Source organism: Artibeus jamaicensis, unplaced genomic scaffold (assembly GCF_021234435.1).
Source record: "Artibeus jamaicensis isolate MK-2021 breed Jamaican fruit bat unplaced genomic scaffold, CSHL_Jam_final contig_264, whole genome shotgun sequence".
Taxonomy (NCBI): Eukaryota; Metazoa; Chordata; class Mammalia; order Chiroptera; family Phyllostomidae; genus Artibeus; species Artibeus jamaicensis.
Window position 1 is genome coordinate 792,714 of NW_026521576.1, and position 27,732 is coordinate 820,445.

Genomic DNA, 27,732 nt, shown 5'->3' on the forward strand with positions numbered 1-27,732 from the left:
TTTGTGGTGTCATGAATGCACAGCCCCAGTGTATGCTCTCAGCTGTGCCTGAGGCCACACTTCTGAAGCCCATGCAACACCCACCCACTGGCATGGCCACAGCTTATTCACATGCAAGCACATGCCCACCATGACCCTTCAAGGCCAAAGGAATAAATCAATGATCGGTGACTCAGGGAATAATTTTAGACACAAGAGGGCTGACTAAATGATTCTGAAGCTATTGAAAAGAAAAAAAATAAAGCACTCTAGCCTTCATCTATGAGACTGTTTTTATACACCCAGTCCCCAGACTCCTTTCAACTGCTACCGCAGGATCAGTAGCTTCAGAACCTTGCAGAGCTCAGAAGTCTACCATAATCACCATTGTCACCCACAACTCAAGCAGCCCCAGACACCCCAGCTTGAAAAATCAATGCATGGTGGGAACACACATAGGTTCAACTCTGGAATAAATTTAGATGAAGAGCTGTTTTGCATCCTTCTCTGAGTAATCTGCTCTGCCAAGTTTACCCCTTTATAGTCAGAGACCAACAAATTACCATGAAAATCAGATGAATAAATATTGAAGAGAATGTGTTCATCGTCTATTTTGGTTTCCTCACAGCAAGGAAGCAACATTACATTTTTAATTAAGTTTTCCATTTTTATTTTCTTTCAGCTAAAGCTGTCCACCAAAAAATCAATTAAACTAGATCACCAGAGCCAGCAAAAAGACCCAAAAGAACACTTATTAGTAGATGTGACTTAGAAATTTTCTCAACCATGCTACAAATTTCTCCTCCAAAATTGAAGTCATATAGATGGAACAGCATGGGGTCTGGCTGGCTTGGACACTTGGTTCAAACACATCATCACAATTCATTTACTTTTTATCTTCTACATTATCTTGGTACTGCTTTGTGAGGGTATAATACATTACTAGTAGTAGATGCCTTTTAATAGCATACTTTTGTCTATAAGGACTGAGTGAACAAAAAATTAATAACTTTTAGTCTATAAAATTGTATAATTTAGCTAAATTTTCACTTTTAAAAATACCTAAAATTTTCAAATGAAGCATTTCTATTCTCATTGAATTGCTTGGGTATTTTCTCTCCTGTTTTCTTTGGATAAAAACAACTGAATTAACAGATAGCCTATGCCAATGGAAAGAGTTCTGGACTCATTCTGTTCAGAAAAAAAACTTATTCATGATTCCATTATTTGCCCATACCATCTGATGCTCAGCATCTCACATTACCTTCTTGCGCCCTCAATTCCTAAAACAGCCTGAGGTTAATGTATGCATTCACTTCTCTAATGCTAGTTGAATACCTACTATGTGCCAGGCTCTATTTTAGGTGCTAGGGGATACCACAGTGAGTAAGACTTCTACCCTCATGAAGATTATAGTGAAGGTTGGGAGCTTGTGGTAAATAATAAACAAATTAGCAGATAAATGGGTGCTTGGGTGTGATAAGTGCTTAAAGTAAAAATAAACCAGGGTAAAGAAATAGGAAATATCCAGGGGATCCTATTTGAGATAAAATGGCGAGGGAAGGGTTCTCTAATTTGGAGTAAATCTAGCTCATTGTAGAAGATGAATATAAATAATCCTGAAACCCAAACCAGATGAGCACACACAAATGACAGCAGCAAAGACAATGAAGACAGATCTCACTTGGGAACAGTGACTGAGGAAATCTTAAAGAAAACATTATGTGCCCAAATCCAACAATGAATTTCACCATTCCTATGTCCAGACCAAACTGCATTTGTGCCAGGACATAACGTCAGAAATATCTTCCTGTGTAATATCGTAGGTTAATAGACTTAAGAAAAAATAACATTACTATCTCAAATGATGCTGATGAAGCACTTGATAAAGTTCAATACCTACATATAATAAAAATTATTAGGTCATCAGTATGCATCAATTCCACAAGAGCAGGGATTGTCCTTTTAACTGGTTCACAAGCATCCCAGGTGACAAAAACAATGCCTGGCTTTAGTAATCATTTGGTACATATTGCTGAGTGAGTGAACAGAGGAAGCAATGATGGGAGGAAAGAAGAAAGGAAGAAAGGGAGGGTGAGGGTGAGAGGGAAGTTCTTTAGGCTGACAAGAGGAGTCTACCCGAGACTTTATATCATCCTTAACGGAACAAAACCACAAACCTTCTTTTTCAGGCTGGGAACAAGAAAAGGGTGCCCTCTCCTGGCCAATTCTAAAAGGTGCTCTGGACAGCAAGGTCAAGGTAAACACTTGGGGGGGTGATTGGAAGGCAGGCAACAAAACTTTCAATGTTTGCCATAGCATGACCCCTGTTATAATAAAACTCCTGCAACCACATTGCTCTCCCTGTAGCAATAACTGTTGAGAAAAAGTAACCTAAAATAACATACTACTTACAACAGGAACTAAAACTAGATACTCTGGGAAGTAGCCTAACACAGGAAACAGAAGAGCTTTCAGAAGAGAATTTTAAAATTCTAACAAAAGACATTTTAAAATTAAAATAAGTGAAGACTTATGTCAGGTTCATGGATGTAATAACTTAATATTGAAAAATGTTAGTTCTCCCCAAATTAATGTTTTACAAAATTTTTAAGTTATGTTTTATGTTTTTTTGTTATTACAGTTGTCCAAAATTTTCCACCTTTGCCCCCATCCATCCAGGTCCCTTCACCACCTCAGGTAATCCCCATACCTTGTCCATGTCCATGGACATGTTTTTTTACTAACCCCTTCACCTTCAACCAGTACCCACCTCTCCTCTCCTCTCTTACAGCTTTCAGTCTGGTCCATATTTCTATGCTTCTGACTCTATTTTGCTCATGAGTTAATTTTGTTCATTAGATACCCCATATAAGTGAGATTACATGGCATTTGTCTTTTGCTGCGTGGCTTACTTCATTTAGCATTAATAGTCTCCAAATCCATCCATGCTGTCTCAAAAGATAAGAGTTCTTTTTTACTGCTGTATAGTATTTCATTGGGCAAATGTGCCACAGCTTTCTTATCCAATCATCTACTGATTGGCACTGAGGCTCTATCCAGCACATGGCTATGGTAAATAACACTGCTATGAATATTGGGGCGCATATATTCTTTTGAATTGGTGTTTCAGGGTTCTTAAGATATATCCCCAGAAGTGGAATTGCTAGGTCAAGGACAGTTCCATCTTTAATTTTCTGAGGAAACTCCATACTGTTTTCCACAGTGGCTTCACCAATCTGCAGTCCCACCAACAGTACACTAAGATTCCCTTTTCTCCACATCCTTGCCAACACTCATTTGGTGATTGATTGATGATAGCCATTTTGGTAGGTGTCAGGTGATTAGTGATGTTGATTATTTTTTCATATGCCTATGGGTCATCTGTATGTCCTCCTTGGAGAATTGTCTTCTTTGCCCAGTTTTTAATTGGATTATTTGTCTTCCTGGTGTTGAGTCAATGAGTTTTTTAAAATATATTTTGGAAACTAAATCCTTGTTGGATATATCATGGCAAATATGTTCTCTCATACAGTGGGTTCCCTTTTTCACTTTGACGATGGTTTCCTTGGCTGTGCTGAAGTTTTTTAGTTTGATGTAGTCCTATGTGCTTATTTTTTCCTATATTTTCCTCACCCTTGGAAATATATCAGCAGAAATAGTGTTGCACAAGATGTTGGAAATTTTACTGCCTATGTTTTCCTCTAGGATTTTTATGGTATCACAACTTACATTTAAGTCTTTCATCCATTATGAGTTTATTATCATGTATGGTGTAAATTAGTGGTCTATTTTCTTTCTTTTTTTTGTTTTTTGTTTTGTTTTGTTTTGTTTTTTTGGCATGTACCAGTCCAGTTTGCCTGGCACCACTTATTGAAGAGGCGGTCTTACTATATTGTATGCTCTTGCATCCTCTGTCAAATATTAATTGACCACAAATGTGTGGGTTTATTTCTGGACTCTCTGTTCTATTCCATTGATCTGTGTACCTGTTCTTATGCCAGTAACAGGCTGTGTTGATTACAGTGGACTTACAGTATAGTTTTTTGTTGATTTTATTTTTTTAAAGAGTCCTTGTCTGGTTTTGGAATTAGGATGATGCTGGCCTTGTAAAAAGAGGTTGGAAGTATTCCCTCTTCTAGAATTTTGGTACAACTTTAAAAGGATAAGACTTAGTTACTTTTTAGTTGATTAGTAAAATTACCTGTGAAGCCATCTGCTCCAGGACATTGCTGGGAATTTTTTCATTGCTGCTTCAATTTCATTAGTTGTTACTGGTCAATAGGTTTTCTGCTTCTTCCTTACTCAGTTTTAGAAGATTGTATGATTCTATAAATTTACCTATTTCACCTATGTTGTCCAATTTGCTGGCATATATTTGTTCACAGTCATTTCATAAAATCCTTTGCATTTCTATGATATCGATTGATACTGCTCTTTAATTTCTGATTTTATTTGGGTCTTCTCTCATTATTCTTGATCAGTCTGGTGTTTTCATTTTTGTTTATTTTTCCAAAGAAGCAGCTTCTGGATTTATTGATTTAAACATTTTTTTAAATATATTATATTGATTACACCATTACAGTTGTCCCATTTCCCCACCCTTCATTCCCCTCCACCCTGCACACCCCTCCCCCACCATTCCCCCCCCTTTAGTTTATGACCACCTGTCTCAAGTTCTTCAGATTCTATATTTCCCATACTATTCTTGCCCTCCCCCTATCTCTTTTCTACCTACCATCTATGCTACTTATTTTCTGTACCTTCTCCCCCCTCCTCCTTCTCCCACTCCTCTGTTGCTAACCCTCCATGTGATCTCCATTTTTATGGTTCCACTCCTGATCTAGCTGTCCTCTTAGTTTGCTTTTGTTTTAGGTGTGGTTGTTAATAACTGTGAGTTTGCTGTTCTTTCACTGTTCATCTTTTTTATCTTTTTTCTTAGATAAGTCCCTTTAACATTTCATATAGTAAGGGCTTGGTGATGATGAACTCCTTGAATTTGATCTTATCTGAAAAAAACTTTATCTGCCCTTCCATTCTAAATGAAAGTTTTTCTGGATAGAGCAATCTTGGTTGTAGGTCTTTGGATTTCATGACTTGGAATACCTCTTTCCAGCCCCTTCTTGCCTGTGAGGTTTCTTTTGAGAAATCTGCTGACAGTCTGATGGGAACTCCTTTGTAGGTGACTGTCCTCTTAGCTCTTGCTGCTTCTAGGATTCTCTACTTTTTTTTAATCTTGGCTAATGTAATTATGATGTGCCTTGGTGTGTTCCTTCTTGGGTCCAACTTCTTTGGAATTCTCTGAGCTTCCTGGATTTCCTGGAAGTCTATTTCCTTTGCCAGATTGGTGAAGTTCTCCTTTATTATTTGTTCAAATAAGTTTTCCACTTGCTCTTCCTCTTCTCCTTCTGGCACCCCTATAATTTGGATGTTGGAATATTTAAAGATGTCCTGGAGGTTCCTAAGCCTCTCCTCATTTTTTTGAATTCTTGTTTTTTCATTCTCTTCTGTTTGGTCATTTTTTTCTTCCTTCTGGTCCACTCCCTTGATTTGAGTCCCAGTTTCCTTTCCATCACTATTGGTTTCCTGTGCATTTCCCTTCATTTTAATTAGTTTAGCCTTCATTTGTTCCTCTAATTTGTGACTAAAATCAACCAGTTCTGTGAGCATCCTGATCACCAGTGTTTTGAACTGTGCATCTGATAGGTTGGCTATTTCTTGGTTGCTTAGAAGCATTGGCTCTGGGGCTTTGAGCTCTTCTTGAGCCATAATGTTTTGGTCTGTTCACACCTGTTCTGTATGAGGGGCAGAGCCTTAGGTGTTCACCAGGGTGGGGCAACCCAATCACTGGGTTGTGATGTGAGGAGGCGACCACTTTCATGACCCCCCCCATGCCATGGACACATGTGAATGAATAAATATGGCCGAGAAGCGATAAGATCTGTTTGGGGATGGAGGAGTGGGCTGTGGCCAGTTTCTCCGAGGAGAAAAAGGCCCCGAGTGCCCTCTTCCATAGCCTTTTATTGGGTTGTAATACACAGGAGTACAGGGTGGCAAGGATCAAACAGTAGATAACATTTCAAAGAGGTCTGAGGGCTTACTATGAGTCAGTGTCTGTCAGGAAGAGAGTTGCAGAAACTTTGGGAGACATACTCATTTCCTCTGACCCTTATCGTATGAATGAAAGCATTCTTAGCAGAGCAGATTTCACAGGTTTATCAGCAAGTCTTTGTGGTGCCAGATTTTTCCTCAGGGCATGCTCTGGACAAGCAAGAAGCTGTACTTCTCCCCATCAGGTATTCAGGCATAAGGGGATTAGAGCCAGGAAGCGCTTCTCCCAGAGTACATGGGGACTTGGGCTTTGACAAAGCTGGGGGGGGGGGGAGAGTCCATTGCTCTCCGTTGCAGCCCCCTGAGTCCTTCCGTGAAGGCCTCCCAGGTGATCGAGTCTGGCTTAGGTTGTCCCCTGCTGTGAGGGGTCTTACTTATCATTGACTTCTGACCAGGCTCTGGGGGCAGGGAGAGGAACTGATGCAGCATTTGCTACCAGAGACCGGCTTTGTCTCCTGCGGCCAGCATTCCAAAGGTCATCTCTCGCCCTAAGCCACAAAGGGTAGAGATACAATTCCTAAAACTAGGCAGAGTGGTCTACAACAGTGATGCTGTATGTTGGGGCAGGGTCAGAGAGGGGCAATGGCATTTTTTTCTGCTCTCTCTTGGATTTCGATCCCCTCTGCTGCTTCCTGCTAGCAAACCAGGGCCCCCTGGTGCCAGCTCCCGGGTGTGTGGGCCTGTGCACTCTCCAGGACCCTGTGGGTCTCTCCAACAAACTCTCTGTGAGCCTGGGAGCTACTTCCAGCACCTTGACCCCAAAACTTTTTCCAATCGGTGCTTTTAGGCTTTAATTTCCGGAGCTGGGGCCCTGGTTTGCATGATCTGTCTCACTGCTTGCTTCTTTGCTTAGTTTATCTGCGCGCGAATGTGTGACCATGGTCAGCCAGCCATCCTGCTCCCTCACTGGGTCTGCCCATTGCCACCACGTGCCTGGGATCTGCCAACCACCACCTGTGTCCTGGGTTAGTTCGGCAGATTTTTCCTGCCAGACCCCGCTCCACCAGTCCCTGTCTCTGCCCCTCTTACCAGTCTGGATGAATGGTTCATTGTTGTTGAACTTCCGTACAGTTCAATTTTCTGTGTTTTGGCTGCATTTTTATTACTAAAACTTTGTTGTCCTTAAACTTGGTTGTGTGAGGAGGCACAATGTTTCCACCTATGCCTCCATCTTGTCCGGAAGTGATTTATTAATTTTTTAATTATTCTTTTGTCTCTATGACATGTATTTCCACTCTGATCTTATTTCCATTTTTCTACTCACCGTGTCCTTTGTTTGTTGTTGTTTTTCGAGTTCTTTTAAGTGAATGGTTAAATTTTATTTGATTTTTTTTTATTTCTTGATGTAACCCTGTAATTATTTTTTAATATATTTATCGATTATGCTATAAAGGTTTTCCCATTTTCCTCCTTTATTTCCTTTTGACATGCACTCCACCTCCCACCCACAATCCCATCCCCTTAGTTCATGTCCATGGGTCATACATATAAGTTCTTTGGCTTCTACATTTTCTATACTATTCTTAACCTCCCCCTGTCTATTTTGTACCTACCATTTATGCTTCTTATTCCCTGTACCTTTTCCCCCATTTCTCCCTTCCCACTAATAACCCTGCATGTGATGTCCACTTCTGTGATTCTGTTCCTGTTCGAGTTGTATGCTTTGTCTGTTTTTGTTTTGGGGGGTTCAGTTGTTGATAGTTGTGAGTTTATTGTCATTTTATTGTTTGTATTTTTCATCTACTTTTTTCTTACATAAGTCCGCTTAACATTTCATAGAATAAGGGCTTGGTAAATGATGAACTCCTTGATCTTGACCCTATCTGAGAAGCACTTTATCTGCCTTTCCATTCTAAATGATAGCTCTGCTGGATAGAGTAATCTTGGATGCAGGTCCTTGCTTTTCATGACTTGGAATACTTCTTTCCAGGCCCTTGTTGCCTGCAAGGTTTCTTTGGAGAAATCAGCTGACAGTCTTTTGGGCACTCCTTTGCAGGTGACTGTTCCCTTATCTCTTGCTGCTTCCAGAATTCTCTCCTTCATGTTAATCTTGGGTAATGTAATGATGTGCCTTGGTGTGTTCCTCTTTGGGTCCACCTTCCTTGGGACTCTCTGAGCTTCCTGGACATCCTGGAAGTCTATTTCTTTTGCCAGATTGGGTAAGTTCTCCTTCACTGTTTTTTTCAAATAAGTTTTCCATTTCTTGCTCTTCCTCTTCTTCTTCTGGCACCCATTATTGTTCAGATGTTGGAACATTTAAAGTTGTCCTGGAGGTGCCTCAACCTCTCCTCATTTTTTTTTTAATTCTTATTCCTTCATTCTGTTCTGGTTGAATGTTTATTTCTTCCTTTCAGTTCAAACTGTTGATATGAGTCCCAGTTTCCTTTCCTTCACTGTTGGTTCTCTGTACATTTTCCTTTATTTCCCTTTTCATAGTCTTCACATCTTCCTCTATTTTGTGACCATACTCAACTATTTCTGTAAGCAACTCAATTATCAGTGTATTGAACTCTGCATCAGATAGGTTGTCTATCTCTTCATCATTTAGTTGTTTTTTTCTGTAGTTTTGATCTGTTCTTTCATTTGGGCCATGTGTCTTGTTTTCCTCAGTGTGCCTGTTACATAGTAAGGGGCAGAGCCTTAGGTATTTCCAAGGTCAGGCAACACTGCTTTGGAGCACTACACATGGGGGAGGGATCCAAGAGGGAACAATGCCACTTGCTTGGCTCTTGACTAGCTTTCAGTCACTTTTTCTGCTACCCACAAGCAAATTGGGATGTTCTGGTGCTTATTTCCAGGCGAATGGGTTTGTGTACATTCTAGGAGCTTGTGGGTCTCTCCAATGAATACTCCTATGAGGCAGGGAGTTTCTCCCACTGCTACAACCCCCACAGGTTTTTTAAGTCAGAGGTTTCAAGGGTTTATTTCCCCACACAGGATCCCTGGGTTGCCCGGTCTTTCTCACTCCCCAGTTGTTCTTCAGTTGTGGGACTGCTGGGTCTGCAAGCTGCCATCTGGCCTGCTCTGCCAGCCATTGCCTCACCTGCACAGGTTCTCCAGCTGCCACCTTGCCATGTGCCCTCTCTGCCCCAGTTGCCCATCTGCACCCCTCCTACTGGTCTGGATGAATGTTTATTTAAATCCGTGGTTGCCAGACTTCCATACAGTTTGATTTTCTGGCAGTCCTGTTTTTTTTTTTAATATTTGTTGTTTTCCTTCTTTTGGTTATGCCTCCATCTAGGCCAGAAGTCTCATAAGCCTATAATTATATTAAGTTTCTTCTCAGGATTGCTTTTGCTCTGATACAAGAATTTTGTGTGGCTGACAAAAGAAAACAAGTCAAAAACATGCAAAACAAAAGCAAGAGGAAAAAACAACAAAAGAGAAAAGAATAAGAAAGCAGAAAAAGAGTAGTAAAATAAAACAAAGCAGGGGTCCAAGATAGTGGAGAAGTCAGTGGAAGATGCACAAGCCTCCACCGGAAACAATGTGGAATCACAATTACACTGTAGAGAAATAATCCTGAATGATCAACTGAAACTAGCTGGAGAGAAGCCTTATAACCAAACACAGACAGAAAAAAAACCCTTCCCCACAGTGAGACTGTTAGGGAGTGCAAAGCAGGCACAAAAGGACTGGCTGGGCTCCCACAAGCTGTACCTGAAGTCCCGGGGGGATATTTCAGAAGCCAGGGGACTTTCTCCTGAGAAGTGTGAGGTCTAAGCCACAAGCTGAGCTCCCCAGCTCATAGCACCAGAGCCAGGAAAGAAACTTAGATAACATTCAGCTGTGAAAAGCAGTGCTGTTTTTTGTCCAACAGAGAGAGAGGGCTGGAGATGCAGGGGGCCTCTTAAAGAGCTAATGCATGAAATTCCATTTGCAGCTACTTTCCTCGGGCTTAGGTAGAGGGAGAGCAGAGTGGCCTAGATGCATGAGGAGAGTCTGGGGTTGGTGGCTCTGAGGAGAGAATAGCTACCAAGATTCCTGTGCTGAGTCATTCTTCATAATGCAGAAGCCATCTTTATCAAGTAGAACACACTCCTCCAAGTGGCATCAGCCAGAAAAGAAGCAATAGTCTCATCTACAGGAATTATTCTGCCAGACCCTTTGGAGCTTAAGCCAGGCTGCTGAGTACAGCTTGAGGCAACATCAGTGACAAAGTTTATCAACTAAGGGAGATCTCTAGGAGCTCTGAGATTTTAGATGACACTCCCCTGGGCCCTTGCTGATGAAAGCCAACCTTGGTGTACATCCTGGTTCTTTCTGCACATACTCAGGTCCATCACGGAGAGGCACAAACTTTGGGTCATTAATAGCTCCAAACAGCTGCCATGGCCAGTCATAGGTAGTGTTTGACATAGGTGTGCACCAGAGTTTTTGCAGATGTACCTAATACATAGAAAGAAATACAAAGAAGCAGACAAAATGGCAAAGAAACAGATTCCAAATAAAAAAAGAGAGAATTTTCCAGAAGAACTAGATGAAATGGAGGCAAGCAATTTATCAGATAGAGTATAGAGTAATGATTATACCAATACTCAACAGCATGAAAAAAGACACAGAAAGCATAGAAAAGGACCAATCACAAATAAAGATAGAAATATCTGAAACAAATAATACAATGGGTGGAAAAAACAATAGGTTACATGAAGCAGAATATTGAATCAGTGATTTGGAAGACACAGTACAGAAAAATATCCAAGAAGAGCAGCAAAAAGAAAAGAGAATTTAAAAAATAAAGAGAGCTAAAGCAACATTTGGGACAACATGAAGCATAACAGCATCCATATCATGGGAATACCAGAAGGAGAACAGAGTGAACAAGGATTGAGAACCTATTTCAAGAAATAATGAATGAAAACTTCCCTAATCAGGTGAAGGAAAAAAATACACATATCCAGGAAGCTCAGAGTCCTAAATAAGTTGTACCCAAAGAGGTCTACACAAAGACACATCATAATTAAAATGGCAAGGTTTAAAGACAAGGAGATAATCCTAAAAGGAACAAGGGGGAAGCAGAGTGTTACATATAAGGGTGTAACAATTATACTGTCATCTGATTTTTCAACAGAAACATTTAAGACCATAGAGAGTGGCATGAAATATCCAAGGTGATGTAAAGCAAGAATTTACAACCAATGTTACTTTACCCAGCAAGGATATTATTTAAAGTTGGAGGAAAAATAAGTTGCTTCCCAGAGGAGAAATAACTTGCTTCCTAGAAATAAGAAAAAGCTAAATGAGCTTATTAATACCAAACCAGTACAGCAAAAAAAAATGTTAAAGGATTTGATCAAAGATGAAAGAAGAAGAAACAAGGAAGAAGAAGAAGAAGAGGAGAAGGAGGAGGAGGAGAGAGAAGAAGAAGGAGAGGGAGAAGGAGAAGAATAAACAAGAAAGGACAATAGTCTAACAATAAAATGGCACTAAATATCTATCTATCATTATTTATCTTAACTGTAAATGGTTTAAATGCTCTAACCAAAACATGTAGGGTAGATGAATGGATAACAAAACAAAACTCATATACATGCTGCATCCAAGAAACCCACCTCAGATTGAAAGATATGCACAAAGTAAAGGGATGGTAAAAGGTATTTCATACAAATGAAAAGGAAAAGAAAACTGGGGTGGCGATATTTATACCTGACAAAATAGATTTTAAAATCAAGGTGATAATAAGAGACAAAGAAGGACACTACATAATGATATAGGGAACAATCTTACAAGAGGATATAATCCTAGTAAATATTTATGCACCCAACACAGGAGCATCTGAATATGTGAAGCAAATCTTGATGGGCATAAAGGGAGAAATTGACAGGAATACAGTCTTAGTCAGGGAATTTAACATGCCATTGACTTCAATGGATAGATCTTCCAGCCAGAAAAATCAACAAGGAGACAGGGTCTTAAATGACACACTAGATCAAATGAATTTAATGTATACCTTCAGAGTGTTTCACCCTGAAGTGGCAGAATATACATACTTTTCAGTGCACATGGAACATTTTCTAGGATGGACTACATATTAGGACACAAAATAAGTCTCAATAAATTTAAGAAGACTGAAATCATGTCAAGCATTTTCTCTGACCACAATGCTGTGAAACTAGAAATCAACTACAAGAAAAACACTGAAAAACACAAAGACATGGAAGCAAAATAACATGTTATTAAACAACAAATGTATCAACAACAAAATCAAGGAATAAATCAAAAGACACCTTTAAAAAGTGAAAAGAGAACACAATACAACATCTGTGGGACTAAGAAAATAATTATAAGAGGGAAATTCATTGCATTACTGACCTGTCACAAAGAAAAAACAAGAAAAAGCTCAAGTAAACAATTTAACAAATAAACATTTAAAGGACCTTAAAAAATAACAACAAACAAAGCCAAAAATGAGTAAAAGGAATGAAATAAAAAAGATCAGAGCAAAAATAAATGAAATAGAGTCTACAAAAAATGATACAAATGATCGGTGAAACTAAGTGCTGGTTCTTGAAAAAGATAACCAAGAATGATTAACCACACTCATCAAGGAAAAAGAGAGAGGACCCAATAAATAAAATCAGAAATGAAAAGAAGAAATAGCAATGGACTGTAATGAATTACAAAGGGTTGTAAGACAATATTATGAACAACTATATGCCAACAAACTGGACAACCTGGAAGAAATGGATAAATTTCTAGAAACATACAATCTTCCAAAACTAAATCAGGAATAATCAGAGAGTTTGAATACACAGATTATACCTATTTGAATAGACAGTATAATTGAAGCAGTAATCAAAAAACACCCAATAGACAAAAGCCCTGGACAGAATGGCTTCACAGGTGAATGTTACCAAGAATTACCAGAACTAATGCCTCTCTTTCTCAAAGTATTTTAAAGAATTCAAGAGGAAGAAAGGCTTTCAAGCGCATCTTCCAAGACCAGGATTATTCCAATTCCAAAACCAGATAAAGACACTACCAAAAAAAAAGAAAATTACAGGCTAATACCCAAAGAACATAGATGCTAAAATCCTCAACAAAATATTAGTAATCAGAATACAGCAATGCATCCATAAGATCATACATTATCAAGTGGGATCTAGTCCAAAATGCAAGGTTGGTACAACACTGACCAATCAATAAATGTGATTCACCACATAAACAAAATGGGGGGTAAAAACCATGTGTTTATATCAATACATTCTGAAAAAGCATTTGATAAAATCCAGCACTCGTTGATGAAAAAAATTCTCAGCAAAGTGGGATTAGAGAATATACTTAAGCATCAAAAAGGCTATATATGACAAACCCACTGCCAGCAACTTACTCAATGGGCAAAAACTTCAAGTGTTACCCTTAAGATTGGGCAAAAACCAGGAATGTCCACTTTCAACTTTCTTATCCAAAATAGTACTGGAAGTCCTAGCTACAGCAATCAGACAAGAAGCAATAAAAGGCATGCGAATTAATAAGGCAGACGTAAAACTCTCTTTATTTGCAGATGGCATGATATTGTACATAGAGAAACTAAAAGACTCCATCAAGAAAGTAGTAAAACTGTTAAGTAAAGTCAGCAAAGTAGCATGATACAAAATAGCAGAAGCCTCTTTTTATATGCCAATAATGAACAAACAGAAAAGAAAATTAAGAAAACAATCTGTTCCCTAATGCTTCAAAAAGAATAAAATACCTAGGAATAAACCTAACCAAGGATGTAAAAGATCTGTACTTGGAAAATTATAAGACATTGAAGAATGCAATTGAAGAAGATATTACTAAATGGAAGAAAACACAATGTTCATGAATGGAAAGAATTAACCTCATTAAAATGTCCATAACACCTAAAGGAATCTACACATGCAGGGTTATTAGTGGGAAGGGAGAAATGGGGGAAAAGGTACACGGAATAAAAATCATAAATGGTAGGTAGAAAATAGACAGGGGGAGGTTAAGAATTGAAGCTAAAGAACTAATATTTATGACCCATGGACATGAACTAAAATAGGGGAATGATAGTGGGGGTGGTACATGGCAGAGGGGAATAAAAGGAAGAAAAAATGGGACAACTATAATAGCATAATCAATAAAATATTTTTTATTTTTTATTTATTTATTTATTTTTTTACATTTTTTTTTAATCTATTTCTCCCATCCCACCCCACCCCCCCGCCCGGTCTCCCCCCTCCCTCCCATTCCTCCCCCCCACAGTCCTCATCTCTGTGTCTTTCATACTTGTTCCTCAAAATCCCTCCCCCTTTTTCCCCTTAAGTTCCCTTCCCTCTCCCCTCTGGTCGCTGCCCACTTGTTCTCTATTTCAGTGTCTTTGTTTTTATTCTGTTTGCTTGTTTGTTTTATTCTTTAGCTTCCTGTCAAAGGTGAGATCATATGGTATTTGTCCTTCAATGCCTGGCTTATTTCACTCAGCATAATGCTTTCCAGTTCCATCCATGTTGTTGCAAAGGGTAGTAGCTCCTTCTTTCTCTCTGCTGCATAGAATTCCATTGTGTATATGTACCACAGTTTTTTGATCCATTCGTTTACTGATGGGCACCTAGGTTGCTTCCAACTCTTGGCTATTGTAAATTGTGCTGCTATGAACATTGTGGTGCATAGGTTCTTTGAAATTGATGTTTTAGGATTCTTGGGGTATAATTCTAGCAGTGGAATTGCTGGGTCAAAAGGCAGGTCAATTTTTATTTTTCTGAGAAAATTCCATACTGCTTTCCATAATGGTTGTACCAGTCTGCAATCCCACCAACAGTGAACTAAGATCCCCTTTTCCCCACACCCTCTCTAACATTTGTTGTTTGTTGCTTTGTTTATGATAGCCATCCTGACTGGTGTAAAGTGGTATCTCATTGTGGTTTTAATTTGCATCTCTCTGATAGCTAACGATATTGAGCATCTCTTCATGTGTCTCTGGATATTCTGTATGTCCTGTTTAGAAAAGTGTCTGTTCAAGTCCTGTTCCCATTTTTTAATTGGGTTCGATGTCTTCCTAGAGTGGAGTCGTGTAAGTTCTTTGTATATTTTGGAGATTAAACCTTTGTCTGAGGTATCATTGGCAAATATGTTTTCCCATACAGTTGGTTGTCTTTTGAATTTCATACTGTTTTCTTTAGCCATGCAGAAGCTTTTTATTTTGATGAGATCCCATTTGTTTATGCTTTCCTTTATCTTCTTTGCTCTAGGGGACATATCCATAAAAATGTTGCTGCATGGAATATCTGAGATTTTCTTGCCAATGTTCTCCTCTAGGACTTTAATGGTGTCATGGCTTATATTTAAGTCTTTTATCCACCTTGAAAATATTTTTTAAAAAAGAAAAAAGTTTAAAAGATGAAACTACATCAAACTAAAAAGTTTTTGCACAGCAAAGGAAAACATCAACAAAATAAAAATACAACCCTGAGAATAGGAGAATGTATTCATGGATACATCTAATAAAGGGTTAATATCCAAAATTTTTAAAGAACTTACAAAACCAACACCAAAAATACATAAACCCAATTATAAACTGGGCAAATGACCTTAACAGACACTTCTCCAAAGAGGACATACAGATGTCCAATAGACCTATGAAAAGTTGCTCAACATCTTAATCATAAAGATGCAAATTAAAACCACAATGAGATATCATCTCACATCTTTCAGAATGGCCATCCTTAATAAATCAACAAACCAGTGCTGGCAAGGATGTTGAGGAAGGAGAATCCTTTTGCAATGTTGGTTAGAATGCAGATTGGTGCAGCCACTGTGGAAAGTAGTATAGAGTTTCCTTAACAAATTAAAAATGGATCTGCTTTTTGACCCAGTGATTCCACTTCTAGGAATATATACAAAGGAACCTAAAACAGTAATTTGAAAGAATATAAGTACCCCTATGTTCATTGCAGCATTATTTACAATTGCCAAGACATGGAAACAGTCTAAATGTTCATCAGTAGATGAGTGGATAAAACAACTATGGCACATTTACACAATGGAGTACCAATCAGCCACACAAAAAGAAAGGAATGTTACCCTTTGCAACAGTATGGATCAACCTGGAGAACATCGTATTAAGCGAAATAAGCCAATCACAAAAATTCCATGTGATTTCCCTCACATGTGGAATGTAATAAACAAAGTGAACTAACTAGCAAAATAGAGACAGACTCATAGATAGCAAGCAGGATGCTATCTCCACAGCTAAGGATGTGGAGTTTAAGGTGTGGAGGGATTAGGCAAAAAGGAAAAAGTACTCACAGACATGGTCAACAGTGTGGTGATTGCAGGGGGCTGTGGGGTATAAGGGGGCTAAATAGTAATAGAAAAATACAATAAAAATCAAATGCTAAAAAAAAGAAAGAAAAAAGATTAGGAGAGGAAAGAAGGAAGAAAAATGATAAGAATAAGCAATAGAAAGAGAACCCGCCTCCCCTGCAAAAAAAAAAAAAAAGACCAGAGAAAGGGGAAGAATAAAAAATAAGAAAAGAAAAAGTAGAGTATGAAGAGAAAAGAGTAAAATATGAGATGTGAAAGAAAAAGTAAAGAGAAAATTGTAAAGAGAAGAAAAAAATTTAAAAAATAGTGAAAAAGAACAAAATGGAATTCATGTCAGTAGACTTTAGTGCCTGCCTTCTGGAATCTCCCTCTGGATATCCTCCAACATTGTCTGAAGCTGGTGTAAGCCAATTTCAGATGCTGTCCACATCTGGTCCCCAGAAGTCTGGTCAAAGTTGCAAGTGATCCACAGCTTGTGGCTGCCTCCACCAGGCTTGGCTGCACATGAAAGGGGCCAAGCTATGCCCCAAGGCACAAAGCCCAGAGGTGGGTCAGCAAACATCCTAAGGCAACAAACAAGATCTGCCTCTAGCCTTGCCTGGCTGTTAGATTTAGTCACTGAAAGAGCTGTTTGCTGAAAGGACTTCTGGCAAAATTGGGAGGATGGGACCCCTGAATCTTCAATAAGGGGACAGGGTGCTGTTTAGACTTCAAGGAAGATGGTGGGTGTGTTCCACTGCCCCAGAGTGTCATATCGCAGTATATCCTGGATTATTTCCCTGAATTTGGCAGGGTAGAGCCCTTAGTAGGCAAACAGGTAGGACTCTGGAGTCCAGAGTTTGGGTCTGCCAGAAATCAGGGGTGTGTTTCTATCAGGTATTTCTACCCACTCTCCTGTGAGGGAGAAGCACCAGTCCAGTTCTCAGGAAACTGTAAGAAATGGTCATGCCCCAAATCCAGTCTCTGATACACCCTGAGTCTGCCTGTGTTGCTATCTCCTCAGCAGGGAATAAGATGCAGGATGGTAGAAAAAAAGATGCAGGGTGGGGAAAGAAAGATTCCACATGGTGTGATGAGTGGGATTATAGAGGATGGGGTAATTATTTTTCCACAAGTTTATTCCCCTGGGAGGGGCTTGCTCTTCTCAAGAAAAATGGCTACTGCAATACAGGGGGATGACCCCACACAAGGATCCCAGCAGCTGCTCCCCCACATTTTTCGCTAATGCCTCCTACTCTAAACTCTCAGACGACTCTAGTCCACAGTGCCCTCCCTTCCCCAGAGCCCAGGGTAAGTGGCTGCCAATTAGAAATTTGCGCTTTGGATCCTTTAAAAAAATATTGCTTTGTCTCCACAGGGCTCCATTTTTCCCCAGCAGATAGACACCCTGTCGCCTTTCACCACTGAATTCTACACGGGTGGATGATCTCGGCTCTGGTACTCTGTGCTGAGGAGCCTGGTCTGGGGTTCAGGCTTCAGTCCTTTCAGGGAAAGCTCTCATAGCTACATTATCTCTTTGTACCCTTAGCCTGCTGCCTGTTGGATTGGGGCCATCCTCACTCTTCCTGCCTGTCTTGAGGTGGTTTCTGCCCCTCCTCTTCAGTAGTCTTCAGTTTGTAACTCTGGATGACTGTTCCTCCATTTAGTTTTATTTCCAGTTTTGTTCTGAGAGGAGGTGAGAGAAAGGTCCTCCTACAACATTGCCCATTGCAACCTCCTCCCAAATTAATCTACATATCCTATCAAAACCCCAACCTGTTCTCTCTCTTTCTCTTTCATTTACCTGATAAAGTAAATCTAAAATCAGAACAAAAAATAATAAGTGTTGGAAAATACATACCACAACTTACAACAAGAAGAATCAAGATGAAGTATTTATATTACCAGAGATTAAGGCAGTTTCAAAGCCATAATGACTAACACAGTATGGTATTTGTTCAAGGAATAATGAACTATGAGATTAATAGAACAGAACTGACAGTGCAGAAACAGACCCATGACACAGGGAAAGGGAACTTAATATGTAATAGGAAGAGCAACAGTACTACAGAAAAAGATGAATTGCTTGGTAAATAGTGATAAAAAGTTAGATCACTACATGGAGATTTTTCTTAATGTTGGGTCCCTATATTAAATTACCTTCAAAAGTAACCACAGTTGCAAATGTGAAAGATAAAACTATGACGCTCATAGGAGAAAATATAGAAGAATATAGTATACCTGTGATTTGCAGGTGACAAAATTTTTTAAAATTCAAAACATAAATTGTAATGGGAAAAATTAATGGATTTGGCTACACTCCAAAGAAATACTTCTATTTGATGAAAACCAAAGTGAGGTAGGATCAAGGGTTGGAAGTGATGATGGCTGGGCTGCAGGGAGGGGGAGGTAGAGAGAAAATAGAGACAACTATACTTGAACAATTAAAAATGTAGAAAAAAAGAAATGAATCTTCACAAACTGGAAAAAAAGATGAATGTTTCAGACAAAATTATCCAATAGGTGGAAAACTGAAAGAGTACATATAGAAACTCTATGACTGAGAAACTTAACAAAAAGGCCTATAGGAATACTAAAACAGAAATATGAAGAAAAGAATACTAAAATAGAAATATGAAGAAAAGATGCACAGGAGAAATCTATGGATGAAGTATATTCAAAGAACTGCATGGCACACAATGAGACACCACTTTAATTACTTGTTCCAATAGGAGAGCAACATCAGAGGGGTAACATCAAGGAAGAGGAGGATGAGACCCCTTGTGCCTCACTGATGTTCATGTAGGTAGTCCAGCCCTTCTGGAAGCAAATACAACCCCTGGTAAAATTAAATGCATGTATATCCTCTGACCACAAACTCTCCACTCTAAAAATGTGCCCCAGAGACACTGTCCTGGGTACAGGGAACAAGCACAATGGCTGGTAGTGTCTCCAGTGCCTCAGGTATTCACAGAGAGTTTAGGAAGTTATGTGTGGACCATTTACAGGGACTCCAGGCCAGCTACCCAAGGTACTCTTCATTGTATAGAAGTCACCACTGACAAACCTCAGAAACGTGCCCAGGGGAAAAAGAAAGATGAAATGGGATTTGTAGAACAATATTATTTTGGCAAATTTTTTAAAAGTATAAGCATAAAATATATTTTCCCCACTGTGCATATATTTTTTAAAAATCCACACAATGAAAGAAGGCAAATTGGAAAGCTCTACATTTACATTCACAGAGGTGGTTGCCAGGTGGTGGGGGAAGAGGAGGTGTGGAGATGATGTCTAGAGAGCTGAGGTGTGTGACCAACATAGTCTAGACACCTGAGGTAACAAATCATCTCAGGTAACACTGCCCCTCCCCAGAAACACACAAGTAAATTATGTTTACTACATGCAGTTGAAGACTAAGTCTTCATCTCCACCTAGCAATAAAAAAATGCAATGTTCTTAATCACTATTTAGCTAACTCCACCTGCTTCTTTATTTTCACTGGATAAAAGATTTTAAACAACAATCCTGGAATTTACTCAATGGTTAGGTTAAGTAATTATGAGTATTAAACTTAGCAATCTTATATTGTGCCAAGGTGAAGTCAGATATATTTATTGATTAGATGACAGGATATTTAGTTAAAGTCACAGAATCATTGAGACACAGCTGTGCTGTTGAGCTTGCTGTCATAAGGCATCACTTCTGTGGGTGGACACAACACTAATGAGGAGTTATTACATACTGTTTCATCCCATTTACAACCTACAATGAAAACCCTGGTATTTAACGTTTTAAAATATTTGAAAGGAGTATTAAAAGCTCAGGAGCCTTGTGTACCTCCTTGTACACTATGAATGTATTTTGGAGGAAAACTTGATCAGTTTCTGTTTATTTAAAAGAAGAATTCAAGTAAAGGAACATGTATAAAGGACCCATGGACAAGGACAAGAGGTGAAGGGAGGATTGAACTTGGGAGGGGAAGTGGGTGGGACAGGGGAGAGTAATGGGAGATAAAGAGGGATAACTATAATTGAACAATTAAAAAAGAAGAACTAAGGCTCTCAGCCTATGCTCTTGTGATTTGTCAAGGTTTATAAATTGCAGGGGCCATGACTGTGAGTTCTGTTAGCTCAGCTCTGGCCTGAAGCATTAGTCCCCTGTGCCTGGGGTTCATGGTTCTAAATGATTGACTATCAGGACATCACATGCACCTGAGGGAAGAGGATAGAAAGCAGTCACCATGCTCACCGTGCCTTCCGGGTCCACGAGCAGAAGATGTTTGGCCTGGCCATCATGCATTCCCGTAAGAACAAAGGAGCCAGGGTTGGTGGTACTCTTCCTGACCAGGAAGTCTCCATCTCGCTTCAGCAGCCCCTCTGCCTCCTTCCTGCTCATCTCACCTTGGTACCAAGGCTCAGCCTTCAGCTCTTCTAGCATGGCAGCATCTGGGGCTCTGGGTGAGACAGGGCTGATGCACTCCACAGAGGCAGCCTTGCTCAGCACTGGTCCCATGGGCTGGTTCTTAAGAGCATCTTCAAAAGGTTCTGCCATTAGCATTTGCCAGCATCAGGTGGACCCAGGAAGAGCAAATGATAAACAGTACAATATGAGTGATGGAAATGCAAAGGCAACTCTACCAGAAGAAGGAACTAGAGACAAATGACAAGCTGACAATATAATGAGACTCATCAAAACAAGCATTTGAAAGCACAGCCCAAATCTTGGCATGAATCCTTCTGATAAATTTGCTTTTCCAAGGCAGCTGAGCGCTGTGCCTTTGCCAAGGATTTGAGCACACCCTTCGTCTAGCTGGTTAGAATGACTTCAGTTTCGCATGTCTCAGGGGGCTGTGCATGTTACACAGCATCAACTTTTTTTGAACATTGGCTAGCCTCTTTAACAAATACATTCTCTTCTGAATAAAAACCTGCCAAACTAAAGGAAATATACAAAGCAAGAGACAAGTTGCAAGATTTTGATTGTGTATAAAAGCTAAACATAACCCATCAAATATTTACTTCAAAATCTTTGTATTGGGTGAATTTTTGAAAGAAAATAAAATTGATGTTTATTGATTCCCCCTGTGCAACTTGCCCCAGACAAGGAGCCTTACCTCCCCTTGACCTTCACTTGTTTCCCTGTGGAAAAAGCTCTTGCATGCATGGCTGAGGTTGAGCTGACTTCAGGCTCTTCAGAATATGCCTTTCCCTACTGGGCATGGTCAGTGGTAGGACTTCTGCTCCAACATCAACAAATGTCAGAGGCGAATAAGTCAGCAGGTACATCTAATAAAACCTCAGTGTTTGATTTTCAAATAAAGAATTGTACAAAGGCACTTGGAAAAAATATGTGGAGTGCTATACAAATATGTGGTATTATAATTTTGGGCCACACTGCCAACCCAGTACAATGCAAGCACCACAAAAACAAGAATAGCATTCTCTTGGGTACAGTTATATCCTCGAAGCCCTACATTATTCCTGGGACATAGTTGCTACTCTATAAATATTCATCAAGTACTATAAAATAAGACCTATTGTTAGTAGACGATGGGCAGAAGTAAGGTGAATGAAATCAAAATCATGTCATTTTGACAGTTTTTAAATCATTTATATAGTTGAAGTGAAAAGAAGTTAAAACTATTGATTACAATTTTATTTCATTTCTTTACCCTATCTTTCTCCTAATTACCTGGAGCAGTTGACAATTTTTATTATACTCTTTCTGCACGATCATCATTATCCCCACCATCATCACCATCATACCATCATCACCGCTGTCATTATTTAGCTCTAATGGTTCAAAATAAACAGAGTGCTACCTTTATTTTTTCATACTTTTCCATAGATACTAGCCTCCCAGGGCCCTTTTGTTCTTTTGTCTCCTCTTCTTTAATTTGAGGAGTAGGAGTAGAAATTGATGGATGAGAAGATGTTGGCTCCAGTTTTTTATTTCCCTATCTCAAATGCCAGGCCTATCTAATTCTCCTCAGGCTCTGGGGCCAGGACTCACTGATAAAGTGAATAGATTAAACAGTAAAACTGTTTGACCACAAATACAACTACTAAACTGCAGTTATGAGACATCGTTAAAACTGGAGCAGAGGCTCAGAGAGCCACCACTGGTTACTACCTGATAATACATAGTGGGTACTTCAGCTCTGTGACAGTAAGGACTTTGCTTTGTTTCCCTGTATATTCCTAGTGAGTAGAATGGTATTTGACACATGTTAGGTATTCAGTAGAATAGGGGAAGAGATCTGTAGTTGCAGAGAAAGACAAACGATAAGAGGACGAGAGGGAAGGCAAGCACGTGTGTGCATACAAGAGGGGTGTGCTGCCATTTCTTGGTTCTATGTTGGTCTTGCTCAATAGACTGAGAGCTCTGTGAGGACAGTGCCCATACCATTTCACCTTGGCATCCTCAGCAACTGTGACAGAACTTGGTACACAGCAACCTATTAATATATTTAAGTGAATAAATAAATGAGTGTATTTATTTATGTGTATTGTTTGTATCAATAAATGTGCAGCTCTTCAAGAGGTAAGCAAATGCCAAAAAACAGATGAAAATTGCTTTGTCTCTAGACAACAGAGAGGGATGTAATCCCAAAGCAAAGAGAGGTTAACCAAAGTTCAACGCCTTAAAATGTCCAATCACAAGCCAGAAAAGTTCTGCTAGTCATCACTGTTAATCAAAACCCAGATAATAGAAAATTAGTAATTGCACAGATTTCCAATAAAAAGCAGTGTAGAAAGCAACCTCAAAAGAAAAGGAAACTAAAGGTGAATGGAAACCCACTCATGTCAAAGAGGTCCTTCCTGGGGCTGCTCTCTGTGCTGCTTCCTGCAGCTGGTCCAGCCTGCAGAGAGAAGTGCTGGGTATTCACGTAGGTGGGGGCTTCTCCCATAGGGACCACATGGGCTTTCCCTTCTGGCATGCTGTAGGTGTCCATGGACCCTGCAACAACAACAAAAAATGAGCCCTCTTTCTTTTGCTAATGGTAATGCTATTGATTCACTATAGTTAAGCCACCCAGTTTCACAGAGTAGGTCCTTCAGGCTAACCATAGGAAAATTCTTTTGTAGCTCTTTGTAGCTTAAATCTCCTCTTCTGAGCCCATCACACGCACTGTTGTGTTCTGGCTAGGACATGTTCTACACTTCATGTCAAAATGGGACCGTTAGCCCATGACAATAGATACCCATGATGGTTAATGCTTTACTAAGACTCTGCCTCATGCTGGCCAGGTGAGAGGAGCAGGCCATATCTTGGTCTGCCCATCCCTTTTACAAAGGCACCAGATCAAACAACTGAACAGAAGAGTGACAAATCTGATTTTAATTGTCATTTTTTCCTTTTTACATGTAAGTGAATGCTTTGTAAATTAATTTCATTCTAGTATTGCAGTGAGGGTGCTGTGACCCCAATTTAGAATACTACTACCTAATGAACTGAAACACCTTTTGTACAAAACAGAGCCAGACTTGCAGCCCCAACTCTAGGCAGAGGGTCCAGCACGGGCATGACTGAGCCCTCCCTGCAAGGCGGACCTCTATGGTACTCCCTACCTGGATTAAGACTGTGTCCAAGCTAGGTCAGCAGTCCCTGCTGTTGTCACCAGAGGAGAATGAATGGTATTGCCTGAGCACACCTGCTTGGATCACTATCTAATTCTTTCTACAGGATCCATGTCTCTAACACATACATATTCTCGAGATGGCCTTTTGGTATTCCCATCTCCAGAGAAGGTCACCTTTTACATCCTATGGACAGCAAGTATTGAAGCTGGCTCAGTCCAGCTGGCAAGAGTCAGCTCAGGGTCTTTAAGAAGCTTTCCACAGAGCCTGTTGTTAGACTTTTGGCAGTACATCACCATCTGCTTGTACACATGAGAATGCAAGTATTCAGCTAAAATTCCTCCAGGGTGAGCATCTCCAGCAAAGTCATGAACTGTCTCTATTCCTATTCCTGCATGTGACTTCCATGTTCCACAGGCTATGCCTGGGTTACATATCCTGGGTTTAACAGTGGCTAGCTGCAGTTCACACATGTGTATGTATTGCTAACAAATCAGTCTATAAAAAGAATATTACAAATAATTTTTAAAAGAGAACATGAAAAGCCTAATGAATAACATTCCTGATGACAACACTTTCCCACTCACATAATGGCAGATGAGGAGCTGGGACAGGTAGACACACACACCATGGTGGCCTTGAAAGTTTATTTTATTTAGGGGGAATAGCTGTCAGCAAATTAACAAGAAATATTCTTGTTTGTTAGATGCAAAAAGATATTTATTGCTTTCAAAAGAGAACTTGAAATGTATTAGGAGTAATAAGCCTGGCGGGTGGGGCTGGGTGGATTAAGTGCCAGCCTGCAAACCAAAGGTCACCAATTCCATTCTCACTCAGAGCACATGCCTGGGTTGCAGGCCAGGTCCCTAGTTGGGGGCATGCAAGAGGCAACCAGTCAATGTATCTCCCACATAATGATGCTTCCCTCCCTCTTTTTATCCCTCCCTTACCCTCTCTTTAAAGGTAAACTAATAAAATCTTTTTAAAAAAAGAGTAATGAGGGACTTCCGCCAAGATGGAGGCATAGGTGGAAACACTTTGCATCCTCGCACAACCAAATCTAAAAATAATAAAGTTTTAACAACAATAAACACAGCCAAACCACACAGAAAATCAAACAATACGAAGTCCGAAAACAACAAACCACCCAGCTAAACCGGTGAGAGGGGTGAAGCCAGCAGCAGAGCAGGTCAGGCAAAAAAGATCCCCCGACCCGGGCAGCATGCAAGCAGCCTAAGGCGCGGATCCCAGGTGCAGGCTAGCTACAGCAGACCCAAGGAAGAGGTTCGGCTGGCTGGCTGCAGTTGGTTGTGCATTTGCGCGCAGACAAACCAGTGAAGAGGCTAGTATTGAGACAGATTGCGCAGGCCCCGGCAGAGGTGCAGGGCGGCAGGCTCGCACATTTGCGCTCAGGTAAACGGGCAAGCAGTGAGGCAGACTGGGCAAGCTGAGAGGACCGCCATTGCTCCCTCTCTGAACCTGCCCCCACATACAGCATCACAAACCAGCAACCTGGGTGGCCCTGCCCTGGTGAACAACTAAGGCTCCACTCCTCATACATAACAGGCACGAACAGACCAAAACATGGCTCAAGAAGAACTCAAAGCCCCAGAGCCCATAAATCTAAGCGACCAAGAAATAGCCAAACTTCCAGATGCACGGTTCAAAACACTGGTGATCAGGATGCTCACAGAACTGGTTGATTTTAGTCACAAATTAGAGGAACAAATGAAGGCTAAACTAATTGAAATGAATGGAAATGCACAGGAAACCAATAGTAATGGAAAAGAAACTGGGACTCAAATCAAGGGAGCAGACCAGAAGGAAGAAAAAAAATGACCAAACAGAAAAATATGAAGAAACAATAATTCAAAAAAATGAGGAGAGGCTTAGGAACGAACCTCAAGGACATCTTTAAATGCTCCAACATCCAAATTATAGGGATACCAAAAGGGGAAAAGGAACAGTTATGAGTGGAAACCTTATTTGAACAAATAATAAAGGAGAATTTCCCCAATCTGGCAAAGGACATAGACTTCCAGGAAATCCAGGAAGCTCAGAGAATTCCAAAGAAGTTGGACCCAAGAAGGAATACACCAAGGCACATCATAATTACATTAGCCAAGATTAAAATGAAGGAGAGAATCCTAGAAGCAGCAAGAGCTAAGGGGACAGTCACCTACAAAGGAGTTCCCATCAGACTGTCGGTGGATTTCTCAAAAGAGACCTTACAGGCAAGAAGGGGCTGAAAAGAGGTATTCCAAGTCATGAAATCCAAAGACCTACAACCAAGATTGCTCTATCCAGCCAAGTTTTCATTTAGAATGGAAGGACAGATAAAGTGCTTCTCAGATAAGGTCAAATTCAAGGAGTTTATCATCACCAAGCCTTTATTATATGAAATGTTAAAGGGACTTACCTAAGAAAAAGAAGATAAAAAAGATGAACAGTGAAAGGACAGCAAACTCACAGTTATTAACGACCACACCTAAAACAAAAGCAAATTAAGAGGACAGCTAGATCAGGAGTGAACCATAGAAATGAAGATCTCATAGAGGATTAGCAACAGGGGAGTGGGAGAAGGAGGGGGGGGAGAAGGTACAGAAAATAAGTAGCACAGGCAGTAGATAGAAAATAGATGGGGGGAGGGTAAGAATAGTAGGTGAAATACAGAATCTAAAGAACTTGAGACACGTGTTCATGAACCAAATGGGGGGGAATGGTGGGGGAGGGGTGTGCAGGGTAGAGGGGAATGGAGGGGGGAATAGAACAAATGTAATGGCATAATCAATTGAAAAAAACTTGTTTCTCAAAAAAATTAAGAAGAGTAATGAGTCTCAATAACTTTTGCAAAGCTTATTTTTCCCTTGATGAATCTCTTATATAATCTGTCCTTGATCTGGCCAGAGTAACTAATATACAAAAAAACACTTCATTTTTAAATAAACTTAACTTATTTTTCAATAAAGTAAATATGTCTCCTTACATGTCTAAGTACAAATATATTATATAGAAATTTTAAATGTCTATGGAACAAAGACAAAAACATAGTAAAAAATTCCTCTGACAAAATTATGACTTTGACTTGCTATTTCCATCCCATTCTGATACAGAGCCACGTGGTAGATTCTGCCAGATATTATGTTCAATTGCCCAGGCCAGCATAAGTGGGTTATCTTTCAGTTGGGGCAAGCAACATGTGAAACACTTTCACAAAGAGGAAATTTTTTAAGTTTATTGCTTAGTGATAAAGAGATCAATTTAACAAGAGTATATAACCCTTGTAAACATTTATGCACCCAACACAAAAGCACCTGAATACATACAGCGAATCCTTGGACATAGAGGAAGAGATCAACCATAATACAGTCATACTGAGGGATTTTAACACCCCATTGACATCAATGAGTTTTCCAGACAGAAAATCAATTAAGAAAAAGCAGACTGAAATGACTCATTAAAGCAAATGGATTTAAATATTTTTAGATTACTTCACCCCATTCTTCTCAAGTTAAAGTGATACATTTCCCAGGATAGATCACATGTTAGGCCACAAACCAGTTCTCAGTAAATTTAAGAAGATTGAAATCCTATCAAGCACCTTCTCTGACCACAATGGTATGAAATTAGAAATCAGTGCAACAACAAAAAAAAAAATGAAAAACACACAAGCACACAAAGACTAAATAACACTTTACTAAACAATGAAAGTGTTAACAATGAGATCAGGAGAAAGTCAAAAGATACCTGAAGACAAATAAAAATGAGAATACAATGACACCAAATCAATGGGATGCAGCAAAGGCAGTCCTAA

General features: G+C 39.7%; 1 protein-coding gene across 1 annotated transcript in view; it reads right to left on the bottom strand.

Moving 5' to 3' along the window:
- The window catches only part of SHC3 (SHC adaptor protein 3), a 174,504-nt gene that overhangs the window by 27,057 nt on the left and 119,715 nt on the right, over window positions 1–27,732 (bottom strand). Inside the window, exons 11-12 of the mRNA XM_037134042.2 lie at window positions 23,140–23,298; window positions 20,587–20,882 (exon numbers count right to left, since the gene is read on the bottom strand). Of these exons, the coding sequence (XP_036989937.2) occupies window positions 20,587–20,882; window positions 23,140–23,298 (455 nt within the window). The remainder of the gene's footprint in view (window positions 1–20,586; window positions 20,883–23,139; window positions 23,299–27,732) is intronic.